The sequence below is a fragment of the Carlito syrichta genome, unplaced genomic scaffold (assembly GCF_000164805.1).
Source record: "Carlito syrichta isolate Samal-C Ts95f unplaced genomic scaffold, Tarsius_syrichta-2.0.1 Scaffold295713, whole genome shotgun sequence".
NCBI lineage: Eukaryota > Metazoa > Chordata > Mammalia > Primates > Tarsiidae > Carlito > Carlito syrichta.
In genome coordinates, this window is record NW_007239809.1 from 172,258 (window position 1) to 183,958 (window position 11,701).

Here is an 11,701-nt window from a genome sequence, read left to right on the forward strand (position 1 = left end):
TGAATGATCTCATGGAAAGTTTGTTCCAGTGTGGTCTCTCTCTCTTTCTGCCTCAGGAAGCCCAATTACTCTTAGATTCAGTCTCTTGAAGTAATCACTCATCTCTTGAAGGTTTTGTTCTGTCTCTTTGAGTTTATTTTCTGTGTTTTTAAGAGTTTGGGTTAGTTCTGTATTTTGGTCCTCAATCTCTGAGGTTGTTTCTTCTGCTTGGGTAATTCTGCTTTCCATGCTCATGAGTTTGTTTTTATTTCATTCACAATATTCTTTATATCTGTTATCTCAGATATCAGCTCCTTCCTAGTTTCTTCTTGTGTCTCCTGTATTCTTTTTAATCTCTCCATTATTGTCTTGATATCTAGGTTTGTAGTCTGAGGCCCTTCATTCTGGGGGCTCTTCATTGTTTGCGTTCCGAAGTCAGTTTTCTCATTGTCTGCCCTCCAGGGGTTTGGGAGAGACCCATACTCTTCTTTTGGTTTTTCTTCATTCGTGTAGATTTTTCTCTCTCTCCCCCTTTCCCTCCCCTTCTTTAATTCTGTTTTTGAGGGACGGTGGAGTTGATTTTGTGTCACTTTTGCAGTATCTTGTTCTTCCTTATGAGGGTTTTCTGGCTTTGTTTACTTTTGAGGTTGAAGTGTAGGCTGTGGGCTGTACTTTTTGCAGTTTTGAGATTTAATTGAGGGGGAAGATGTGGTTCAAAATGTATATGCTGATTCTAGCATCCACCAACAGATGTATGAGCCCACTTGAACCTATTTCTCTCTGCCTTATAATCTGTTTGTGCAGCAGTATGTAGGCTTGGTCCCTAGATTAAAAGGGGGTATAAAAGAGGAAAATAATGGAGGAAGGGGAAGTCAATAGGAAGTTAGAAAGAGAGAAGAGAGAGAGGGAAAACAGACATACATACCAACTATCAGGTGAGAAGGAGACACAAGGCTGGAGAGAAGTGAAAAAAGACACATAAGAAAGATTCCCTAAAGAATACTGGTAGTAAAGAATACACAGAGACAGACCAATAAAATCATGAAACAGTGTAAGTCAGAAAGCAAACAACAAAAGTGATCAAAACAAGCAGTCAAAATGATAAAATCAAAAGTCAGAATAAGAGATCAGACTAATGTCACTGCAGCCCTGATCTCCAACCTCTCACCTTTGTTTTTTGTTGCAGGCAGCTAGATTTACTCACAGTTTGGGTTTTTTTTTTTTTTTTAGCCTGCTGCCTGTGAGTTGCTTTTGTCTTATACAGTGTAGGGGTGGGGCTTTGTCTCTTGTTTAGCGACGTTACCTTAGGAACTGAGGTGGGGGTTGTTGCTACATGGGCGGGGCAATGGAAATCTCTGCCTGGAGAATGGCTGAGGAAGATTCACTTTTGCAGATCCATTTCTTTCCGCTTGTCTGTGTCCCCAAGCTTGGGGTAACAAGCTGAGTGTCTCAGTCAGAGTGGGCCCAGAGCTCCAGAGCTCCAAAGCTCCAAAGGGCAGGTGGTGAGCGGTGAGAGTGGCCCTAGGTCTCCCACAGGGTACTTCATCCAGAAATGGGACCAGTGACTCTGAGGGGTGGGCACCCAGAGCCTCCCTGAATGACCGGCGGCTTGGTGCTGGGTGCTGGGTGAGAGACGATGTAGCCAGGGAGGGAGCTGAGATCTGAGACTCCCACACAGGTGGGAGTCACATATGGTGGAACAGCAGCAGTCAGGGGTGCAATATCCGGTCTTGCATGAGATTGAAGGTCCCTGGGCCTCAGACCAGTGCACCTGGTGGTGGGCTGGAATTACAGTTCAAAGCACTGGAAGTGCTGGAGAAAGTTTCAATAGATGGAAAATACACTGAAACAGGAGCATCTGCTATCAACAGCTCAGGCTTTCGGCTAACAAAATTTTTAACCTTAAAAGTGTGGGGTACAATTCAGGATTAGGTATGCAAGTGGTGAAAGCACAGGTAAAGTTTGGGTGTCCCTTTGGTCCCCACTTTGCTTGGTTTGAGATCAGATACCCTTACTGATGTACCCTGCCCCCCGGCAGTCTCCCACTACTACCAATCCCTTTCTTATAGTATTATGAAGATTTGAGCAAAGATACGTTTAAGACTCAGTTTACCATTTGTATAACAGGAAAGTAACCTATTTTAGGGACTGTAATGTCATCAAAGCAGCATGTAAAACAGCATAGTTTCCTGAGCATCTTTCTCCTGGTGATAGTCTAGAGAAATACTTGCCAGAGCTCTAAATCTCAACAATAATGTTTTATAGATATTTTTGTTACCATACTTTCTTATGTCAGTGTACAGAGTCAAGACTTTTCTTCTGATCAAATAATTGAAAGTAGTAAATAGCACTATAATGAAAAAATATATAAAATACCATCCCAGCCAGGGAATATATCAATAAGTAAAGTTTTAAAGATCACAGTCCAGCACTGGGTAGGTAAAATAAAATATTCTGAAAACTTGGAGTCAGATACAGGAAGTCAGGTTGACGCCTTAGAGCAGTGACATCAAGGAAAATTCGCTGGCCTGAGTGGGAGATTCTCACTCCAACTGTGGCACCTACTGGGTCTGCTGCCTAAGGCCATGCCTGAAGGACTGAGCTTCAGCGCTTCATCTATAAATAAAGATACTGGCACATTTCCCACCTTGCTCAATGTGTAGGGCAAGAGCCAAATGAAAGCCACACATGCTATATGTATAAATATTGCTGTCACTATGCATCATATGCTATACTTTATTCAGGTCCCATGGGAGGAGCAATGATCTCAATCTGATTTTTAAAGAACAGACATATTCAGATATGATTTGTATCACAGAATTTCAATTATCTTAGTGGATGAGCAGTTCATTACACCAAGAAGAAGTTTTTCCACATCTTCTATCTGAATTGGAGATGGAGACTGACTCACAGTAGGTTTGAAAGATTTTATTCACTTCATCTTGTGAACTGATGCTATTTTTAAAACTAGGACTCTAAAACCCAGACTGATTTATTACCCAGATTACTTTCAGACAAATATGAGAAAAAGCCAAGAAGAAATCACTTAGCTTCCTTTACAGGAGCTATTTAAACATATATTCCCATTTGCATTAAAGATGTACATCTCACTATCATGCCCCGTTATAGCATGTCTCCTTGATAAAACGCTAGAGTCTGATAGAGCAGACTATTTACTAAGGAAAACCAATGTGCAAATCTCTCAGTTATCCCTTACAGGGAGAACAAATGGCAATTACCTGGTGGCATATGCTAGTCTACTTAAATTCATGACAGGATGCATAGATGGATCACAGAGGTTGCCCAAGTCCGCAGGGCAGGTGAGTGGTGCTGCTACTGTCAAGCATAGTAAGGTCTGACTCCACAGCTTCTGGGCTCACTCTTCCCTACCTGAGAAAATATTTTTTAAAATTACCTGGCATGCTGAACACTGATAATATTAAAAATTCCATACATAGAATAATTTGGGGGAGTTTGGAGCATTACTCACAGAAGCTGCTAAAATTAAGGCTTGAATCGACTTCAAAAATATCAGCTGTCCACCTTTAGCTGTGTGGCTGTTGCCACAGCCATGGAAGAACAATCTTTCTCAGGGTTCCTCTGACGGTACTAACTTTGCTCCCTGAAGAAGCCTATTTGTGTTCTTGTGATGAAAAAGGCACCAAGGTAGAGCTCCTGGTGCAATTAATTTTGGGCCTCAGGCTTTTCTGCCATGATAACTTCTTCTGATGTCAGGGAGCTTTGCTAGGTTGCTTCTTCTACAAAGCCACTTTGAAGCATGCTCTGAGTTTGCCCTGAGTGCATCCGAAGCGTGTCATAAGCATACTCCTGCAAAGCATGCTTCACACATGCAGTCCCATCTCACAAAGCTTGCTGCAAATGGCTTGACACCCAGAAAAAAAAGCTGTGTGTTCTGCCCAAATTAATTTAGACAACTGGTCTCAAGTTCAAAGAGACATTATGAGCAACCTTGATATGACAAAGAAATGGATTAACTTGCAAACAACATAAAAGTTTTGCATAGAGAAAGAAGCAGCTTGTCATAGAGATCATGTAATCAATCTTCCTCTTCATGTTTTTCTATAGCTTGAAAACAACCTGATTTCACTTCTATTTCTTTTGGCTATTTCTCTTTGTTTCTTTTCCCACATTGAATTCCATTGTCTTCTAGTTGCCATGATTCCTGGTGAAAAGTCTGTGTTGATTTTGCTTCTGTATAGGTAATGGGTCTTATGTCCAGATGCTTAAAGACACTTTTTACCTTTGATCTTCAGCAGTTCAGTGGTTTCCTTTGTATTGAGTGTTGGAAATTGACACATATTCTTGAGAGTGTGGTTTCAAATTTTTTTTATCCATTTAGAAGAATTGTAAGCCATTCTTTCTTCAGGTGTTACTTCTAACTCTTTCCCTATGGTATCCATTTCTGGGACTCCAATTATACTTAGTTTAAATTTTTTCTTTACAGGGCTGGGCATGATGGCTCTGCCTGTAATCCCAACAATTTGGGAGGACGAGGTGAGAGGATTGCCTGACCCCAGGAGTTCAAGACCAGCTTAAACAACATGGTGAGACCTTGTCTCTATAATAAATCACAAAAACTAGCCAGGCTTGGTGGCGTGTGTCTGTAATTCCAGCTACTTGGAAGGCTGAGGCGGAAAGATTGCCTAAGTCCAGCAGATTGAGACTGAGGTAGCCGTGAGCATGCACTCCAGCCTGGGTGACAAGAGACCTTGACTCAAAAAATAAAATAAAAATTTTTTTCTTTACAAATTATACTTATGTTAGAATTTTATATCATATCCCACTTATTTGTAAACCCTTAACTTTTTAATTATCATTTTAATCTATTTTTCTTCGGAATTACTATTTTCTATTGATCTATTATACAATTAGTTTACCATATTGTCTCCTTCTAATAATTTATTAAACTTATCTTTTGCATTCTTAGTTAAAATTCTGGAATTAACTTTTTAAAATTTCCATTTTATTGCTTTTCTTTTTATAAATTATTGTTTTCTCACCAAATTATTCATATTTTCACTTATCACTTTTTTCTTAAAAATATTAGTTATTTCCATCCTAAAGCCTTTGTTGGATAATTTCAACATCTAAATCACATGTAGGTCTGTTTCTATTCTCTGTTGCTTTTTCTTTAGGTTTTGATTACTTGACAATAGCACATATTTTATATGGGCATCTGTAAGAAACAATTTTATAAGCCTTCAGAGTGTTCATCATTCTTTTGTCTAGGACAAAAATTAGGGCCTAATTAATTATTTAAAATTTAAATTACTGAAATCAGGGCCTGGGGTAACTCAAGTCTGAGCTGTAGACTGACAGGATTTTTCTAGTCTAATTTGCACTTTTTCTATGGATAACACTCCAAGGTATTCTGAGAACTTGGTGAGTTATTAAATTTTATTTCCTAAGGTTATGTTTCTGTTCCAGAGTTCCAAAAGGATATCATATTACCTTTAATAGTCATTTCTCTTTAGTAATTATTTATCCTTAGGCTTCTATTGGTTGGGATATTTTCTCAGCCTTCCCTTCTTTGTGACAACCTTGACAGTTTTGAGGAATACTGATCACGTGTTTTGTAGAATATCTGTTCTTCAGTTGTGATTTGTCTCATGTTTTCCTCATTATAAGACAGGGATTATATGGTTTTGGGAGGACAGCAGTAGAGGTAAAGTGTTGTTTTCATCTAATTGCATCCAGAGCACATATTATTGACATCCTCAGGCACTGGTGATATTAACCCCAACCGCCTGCCTGAGGTGATATTTTCCAGGGGTCTTCATGGAAATTCTTTTCCTCTTTTCATACTGGCTTCTTTGAAAAAAAACATTCTATGCAGTCCACACCTAAGGAGTGGAAGTTACATTACACCTCCTTGCAGGCATGATAGCTACATGAGTTATGTAAAATTAGGCACGGGAGGTTTGCCTATTTTTTCCTATTTGTATATGTATTTACTAAACCATTTATTTATTTAAGCATAGACTTATGGTATTTTATACTACTGTATTTATTTTGCTCCTCACATTTTTATCTTTTAGTTAGCTTCTGTTGGCATGCTCTGTTGGCACACTCCATCAATGTGTGCACATGTGCATGCATGAAGTGAATGTTTCACTCTTTGGCATTACAAGATTCTCCAAGTTCATCGTGCATACTCCTTGCCTCACATCTACAGTCTGCCATTTCTCCCAGAAGACCTGTTTCCTTTTATTGGAGAATGGTATTAGAAACCAAGTCTTTGGCTGGGCACAGTGACTCTTGCCTGCAATCCCTGCACTTTGAGAAGCCAAAGTGGGAGGATTGCTTGAAGTCAGGAGTTTAGGACCAGCCAGAGCAACATAGTGAGACTTCGTCACTACAAAATTAAAAATTAAAAAAATTAGCCAGGTATGGTGGTACACACTTATTGTCTAAGCTACTTGGGAATCTGAGGCAGAGGGATCGCCTGAGCCCCGAAGGTTGAGGTTGCAATGAGCCATGATTGTGCCACTGCACTCCAGTCTGGGTGACAGAGTGAGACTCCAACTCAAGATTCAAGAGAGAAAGAAGAAGGAAAGAAGAAAAAAGAGAAAGAAAGAAAGAAAGAAAGAAAGAAAGAAAGAAAGAAAGAAAGAAAGAAAGAAAGAAAGAAAGAAAGAAGGAAGGAAGGAAGGAAGGAAGGAAGGAAGGAAGGAGAGAGAGAGAGAGAGAGAGAAAGAAAGAAAGAAAGAAAGAGTTGCCATTAAGGGTGGTTTTTATTCTGGGTTTTTGATAGAGTAAGGAAATATTTGTGTATATCAACTTGTGCATATATCCATATCTACAAATATTTAGCTTCTTTTTAATTAATAAAATATATTATAAACCGAAGCTGAATGTCCTGCCACTGACTTATTTTTCATAATACCAAAGTACTCTTCCTTGAATTCCCTGCATGTTATTCTCAGTGAAGGTATTTATATACATATTTTGAATCATCTGAATAAAATCTAATAGGTGTATTTTTTTTATAATTGTCAGATAGATTTAGACAGACACATCACAAAAAGTCTCTGATTTTCAATATGAGGGTGACCCTTGGCTAGTACCCGTCAAAGGTTAGCTGTAGACGCCTCAGGAGAATGGTTGAGGAAAGGTGTGGGAGTTGTATAAGCACAACTTAGGAGTATCAGCAACCTGAAAAACACAGTGCACAGGTCAGTTTGAAGTCTCAGGAAAAAGGTGACTCTTTGTCATCTGTGATCTTGAATGAATGTGATTTATATACTATCTACCAGCTGTAGTCATTAGATGGCCTAGCCCAGTGTCTTCAAAACCTCAGCATCATCAGATTCACCTAGAGGACTCGTGAAACGTAATGCTGTGATCTAGAAGTTTTGAGGCAAGGCCCAGGAATCTCTCAATTTCTTGCCAGCTCCCAAGCGATGCAAGGCTGCTGTACCTCTGGAGGCAAAGGCCCAGAGTCCACTTTCCTTACAGGAATGCAAGCAGTTCACTGTGTGGAAAACTAACACCAGCAAGCCACTAGGAAGTCCACGTACAAACAAGGTGTCTGGGACAAAGGGAATGTCTCATTTCCTGAGGCAATTGAAATGCGACTCCTCACAGCTTATGGACTTTCTAGGCTATTACTATGGGTAAAATTGTATCCACTCAAATACCTGGGGGTCCTAACCCCCAGCATCCATGGATGTGACCTTTTTTGATCAAGATAAGATGAGGCTATGGGGAGGGGTTATCCAAAACAACTGGTGTTTTTATAAAGAGGAGAAATTCAGACACAGAGACAGATACACACAGAGGGAAGACAGCACAAGGACTCAAAGGGAATGCCACCACAGCCAAGGAGAGAGGCCTGGGCCAGAGCCTCCCCTCACAGTCCTGAGACGGAACCAACCTTATGGACATGGACTTCAGACTCCCAGTCTCCTGAACTGAGAGACAATACCTTTTTCTGCTGTGTTGGTGGCAGCCCCAGGAGATTAAATTAGTCACCCATGTTCTTAAACAGTCTTTATACATGTTTTTTATTTTTTATTTTTTTAATCAATATTTTTATTATAATATTGTGGGGTACAGTTAAGGGTTAGGTATACATATATGCTTCATTCAGGTCCCCTTGTTGATAACATATTACTTCCAAGTCTCAGAGTAATATAAATAATATTTTTTATATTTGTGTTATCCCAACTGAGAAAGGCAAGATTATTCAAACAAAAGTGGCTGTCTAAGACCATGCCCAGAGGAGGCAGTGCTAGAGTGAGATGACAGAGGCCATGAAGAAGAAAGGCCGCCTCTGTGTGTTCCAGGCACACCTGGAAGTCGGACACCTTGTTCTCATGATTCTGAGGTTTTTAAAGTTTTTCCATTTCATGACTGAGTTCCCTAAGAGAATTATTAACATAGGTCTAAACATTGCATAATAATATCTATCTTCTTCAAAATATACAATGAAGTGGGAGAATCAATTAGAGAGTGTTTCTTCCCGGAAGAAAAGGATTATGTGTTATTGACGTCGTCATAATTTTGAAGTAGGAGACTGAAAAACAAGGAATAACATTTGTCTATAAAAGGCATTTGTCTGGCGGGATCCTTTCAAATGCTATCAGAACCCCATGGGTGGCTCTTCGCATTGCGAAAATGCCAACCACACTTGACAAGCAGTGATGTTTCATGAATATTCACTAAACAGTGTTAACTGTTGACACCCGAATTGATGCTAGATGTGGCCAGAAAAACTGCAGAACACACCCCAGCTGCAGACGGGGTATGACTTCTCATGCTTGTGGGCTTTAGCCACCACTTTCCCATCACAAATATACAAATGTTTTTTTTTTTAATTATCTAAAGGAAGTTTTTCTTACAAGTGTAGTTATATAAAACTTTGAATATTGTTGTAAAACTTTTAAACACTATGAATCTAGAATCTCTATAATTTCATTGTCGGTGTGACATCTAGCACCAACTGCTCTGGCTGCCACCTCGAATCCGTATCTTCCATTGCTACTTTTCTGTAGTACTCTCTGTAATCAGCTGCACAGCCCCTGAACTGGTTGGGTCAACTCGCCTTTGCATTCCCATTTGTCGAACACCATCTTGCTGAAAACACTGGGAAAGGAAAAGCAATGCCCACTTTTGGGACTGAAATGCTAGAACAGTCCTCCCTCTTTGGTCCCTTATAAGCCACTCTAAGAGAGTGGACTTAGATTGTTAATGTGGGTGACTCACAACTGGTGACAAGCCTCTTCTGAGCATTTTTCTTCATGCTGCTTCCACAGGTTACATAAATTATATCTTCCATTCTTTAACCACATCATTGCTTAATATTTAAACACAGATCCCACTCAACTTTTCCACCGTGACATGCATGGGGAATCTTTCGCTTTTCTCCCTTGCTCAGGTAACTTTTTCAGGACTTGACTTATGCATATGTAGCTCTCTATTTTACAATTGTACCAGTTATCTGGATTGCTCTTTAAAATCATTCACCATTAATTAGCTGACCTCTTTTAAGAACCAACAAATTATTCATATTAACAAATAATAAGATCAGTAGAAAAATTGACTCTCCCCCTATTTGCATCTACACCCTGCCAAAAGAAAATCAGTTGCAAAATAGTGACCTAAGGGAATAAATATCAAATAAAACCCCTCCCAAACTCAGACATAAACCAAAAAGCAACACAAAAACGTGTTCAAATAACTTAATAAGCAAAATAACTCTTTTCATCTAATTACACACTTTATAATGTGGAAATAATGATCACTTAATAAAATCATATTGGTTGGTAATTGTGCTCAATCTATTGTAAAAGAAATTCAAAGTTTAAGATAAAGTAATGAATAAAGGAAAGGAAGAAGCTAGAAATTAAAACTCAGCAGACATGTCGCACTAGTTTCTTTTATGTGTGGCTCTCAATAATATTTGATTCTCCTTATGCATGTGAAATTTGTAGAACTCTCATCACCAGCAAAGTTGACTTGTATAATTATGATCAGCAGTGAGTTAGGTCAGGTTAGGGTTATACTTAGGTTTATAGACATGATGCAAACATAGTCTTGATTTAAAAATATGAATCCATTCTAATCGTCCCTCTACCATACCAATTAAAAACCTTAAAAATTTTTCATGTTGAATCAGTTGTTTTGTCTCAAATATAACTTATGTATCATGATTGTACTAATATAGTTAGTTAAAAACATGCACATGAAATAATTCTACATTAAAGGTATGACTGCTTATAGCCTTAGACCTCTTTGATCTTGTGAGACTGCATATAGCCTTAAGCCTCTTTGGTCTTGTGGGCATTTTACCTTTGTAATTCCTACCTGCAGATGTTGTCACAATTTCTGTAGTGTTTCTGAGGCCCATGAAGTCAAACTGGTAAAGCCGCCATGATTTCTGATCAGCTGCCTCAACAGAATTTTTTCTCCATCTATAAATCATTTCTTCTTTGGGATAGCCATCTAAAAATGCAGAACAAATATTAGCACTCGAAGATATACTTTACTAAATCATGAAAGTAAAAATTATCATTCTGTTTTATTAATAGGAGTTAAAATTCTAGGCTATGATTGTTCTTGAAATTTTCCTCAGGGACACAGAAACTCCAAAAGTGAATGGGAAAATGTCACCTAATCCTGCGGCACATCTTTACAGTCAGTAAGGCATTCAACAGTCACAAGCATGGCCAATATTTGTATGGGCACAGCAAATAGGAATAGGATGCTGTTTCTGTGTCTCTTTAGCCTTGTTGAACCATGGCTGCAGGTGGTGCTTGTCAACATCTAACTGGTTCCAAGACACAGAGTCTTTTTCATAAAGATCTAATTATGTGCCTTACACCCATTACACTGTCCACCCTTCCCCAAATTTAGTCCATTCAGACATCAGGAAAGAAGAATTTAATAAGGCAATCACTCCAGGATTTGAGAGATCAAAATACTCTTAAGCCTTTTCTCCTGCAAGTCTCCATTTTGATAGACGAAATTGGACCTCTTTCAGAGACCCTTTCCCAAGCTATTAATTACTCCAGGAAGCAAGAGCATGGTATTCTGCTGCCTGAGATCCAGCAATGGCCCCTGCCTAGGGCTCTAGCATTAGCAGCAGGTTTCAGCCCTAGTTCTCCTGAGGCTGTCACCAGGTTCCATGGCTCCCTGAGCCTGAGTCAGGTATTGACCAGATGTCTGGTCCTCTGTATCTCTTCTTCTGAATTCCCCACTTCTGAACCATGCTTGGGACAACTCCATTCCCTCTCCCTTCCCCACACTTGCTACTGGACATCTCTAACCTGGTACATTTGCTTTCTTTGTACTGTTTTATCTCTTGGCTCTGCAGCTGGGTCTGCATCACAGGAAACTCCTCACTCTATACGACAGGTCTAGATCCCCTGTAGTCCCCAACACATGCAGCATTGGTTTTTTGTTTTTTGGTTTTTGGTTTTTTTTTTTTTGAGTTGGAGTCTCACTCTGTCACCAAGACTGGAGTGCAGCGGCCCCTCCCGGCGACCGCAGCCTCGACCTACTGGGCTCCGGCGATCCTTCCGCCCCAACCTTCCAAGTAGCCAGAATTACAGGCATGCGCTACCACGCCCGGCTGATTTTTTGATTTATTGTAGAGATGAGGTCTCGCTGCCCAGGTGGGTCTCGAACCCGCGGGCTCAGGCAATCCACTAACCTCAGCCTCCCAAAGGTACGGGATTACAGGCTGAGCCACAGAGCC

At 39.7% G+C, this 11,701-nt stretch overlaps 1 protein-coding gene across 1 annotated transcript in view; it reads right to left on the reverse strand.

Moving 5' to 3' along the window:
* The window catches only part of GABRG3 (gamma-aminobutyric acid type A receptor gamma3 subunit), a 50,688-nt gene extending 40,187 nt beyond the window's left edge, over window positions 1-10,501 (reverse strand). The window contains exon 1 of the mRNA XM_008054518.1: window positions 10,309-10,501. Within this exon, the coding sequence (XP_008052709.1) occupies window positions 10,309-10,426 (118 nt within the window). The 5' untranslated portion in view covers window positions 10,427-10,501. The remainder of the gene's footprint in view (window positions 1-10,308) is intronic.
* Between the last annotated feature and the right edge of the window lie 1,200 nt (window positions 10,502-11,701).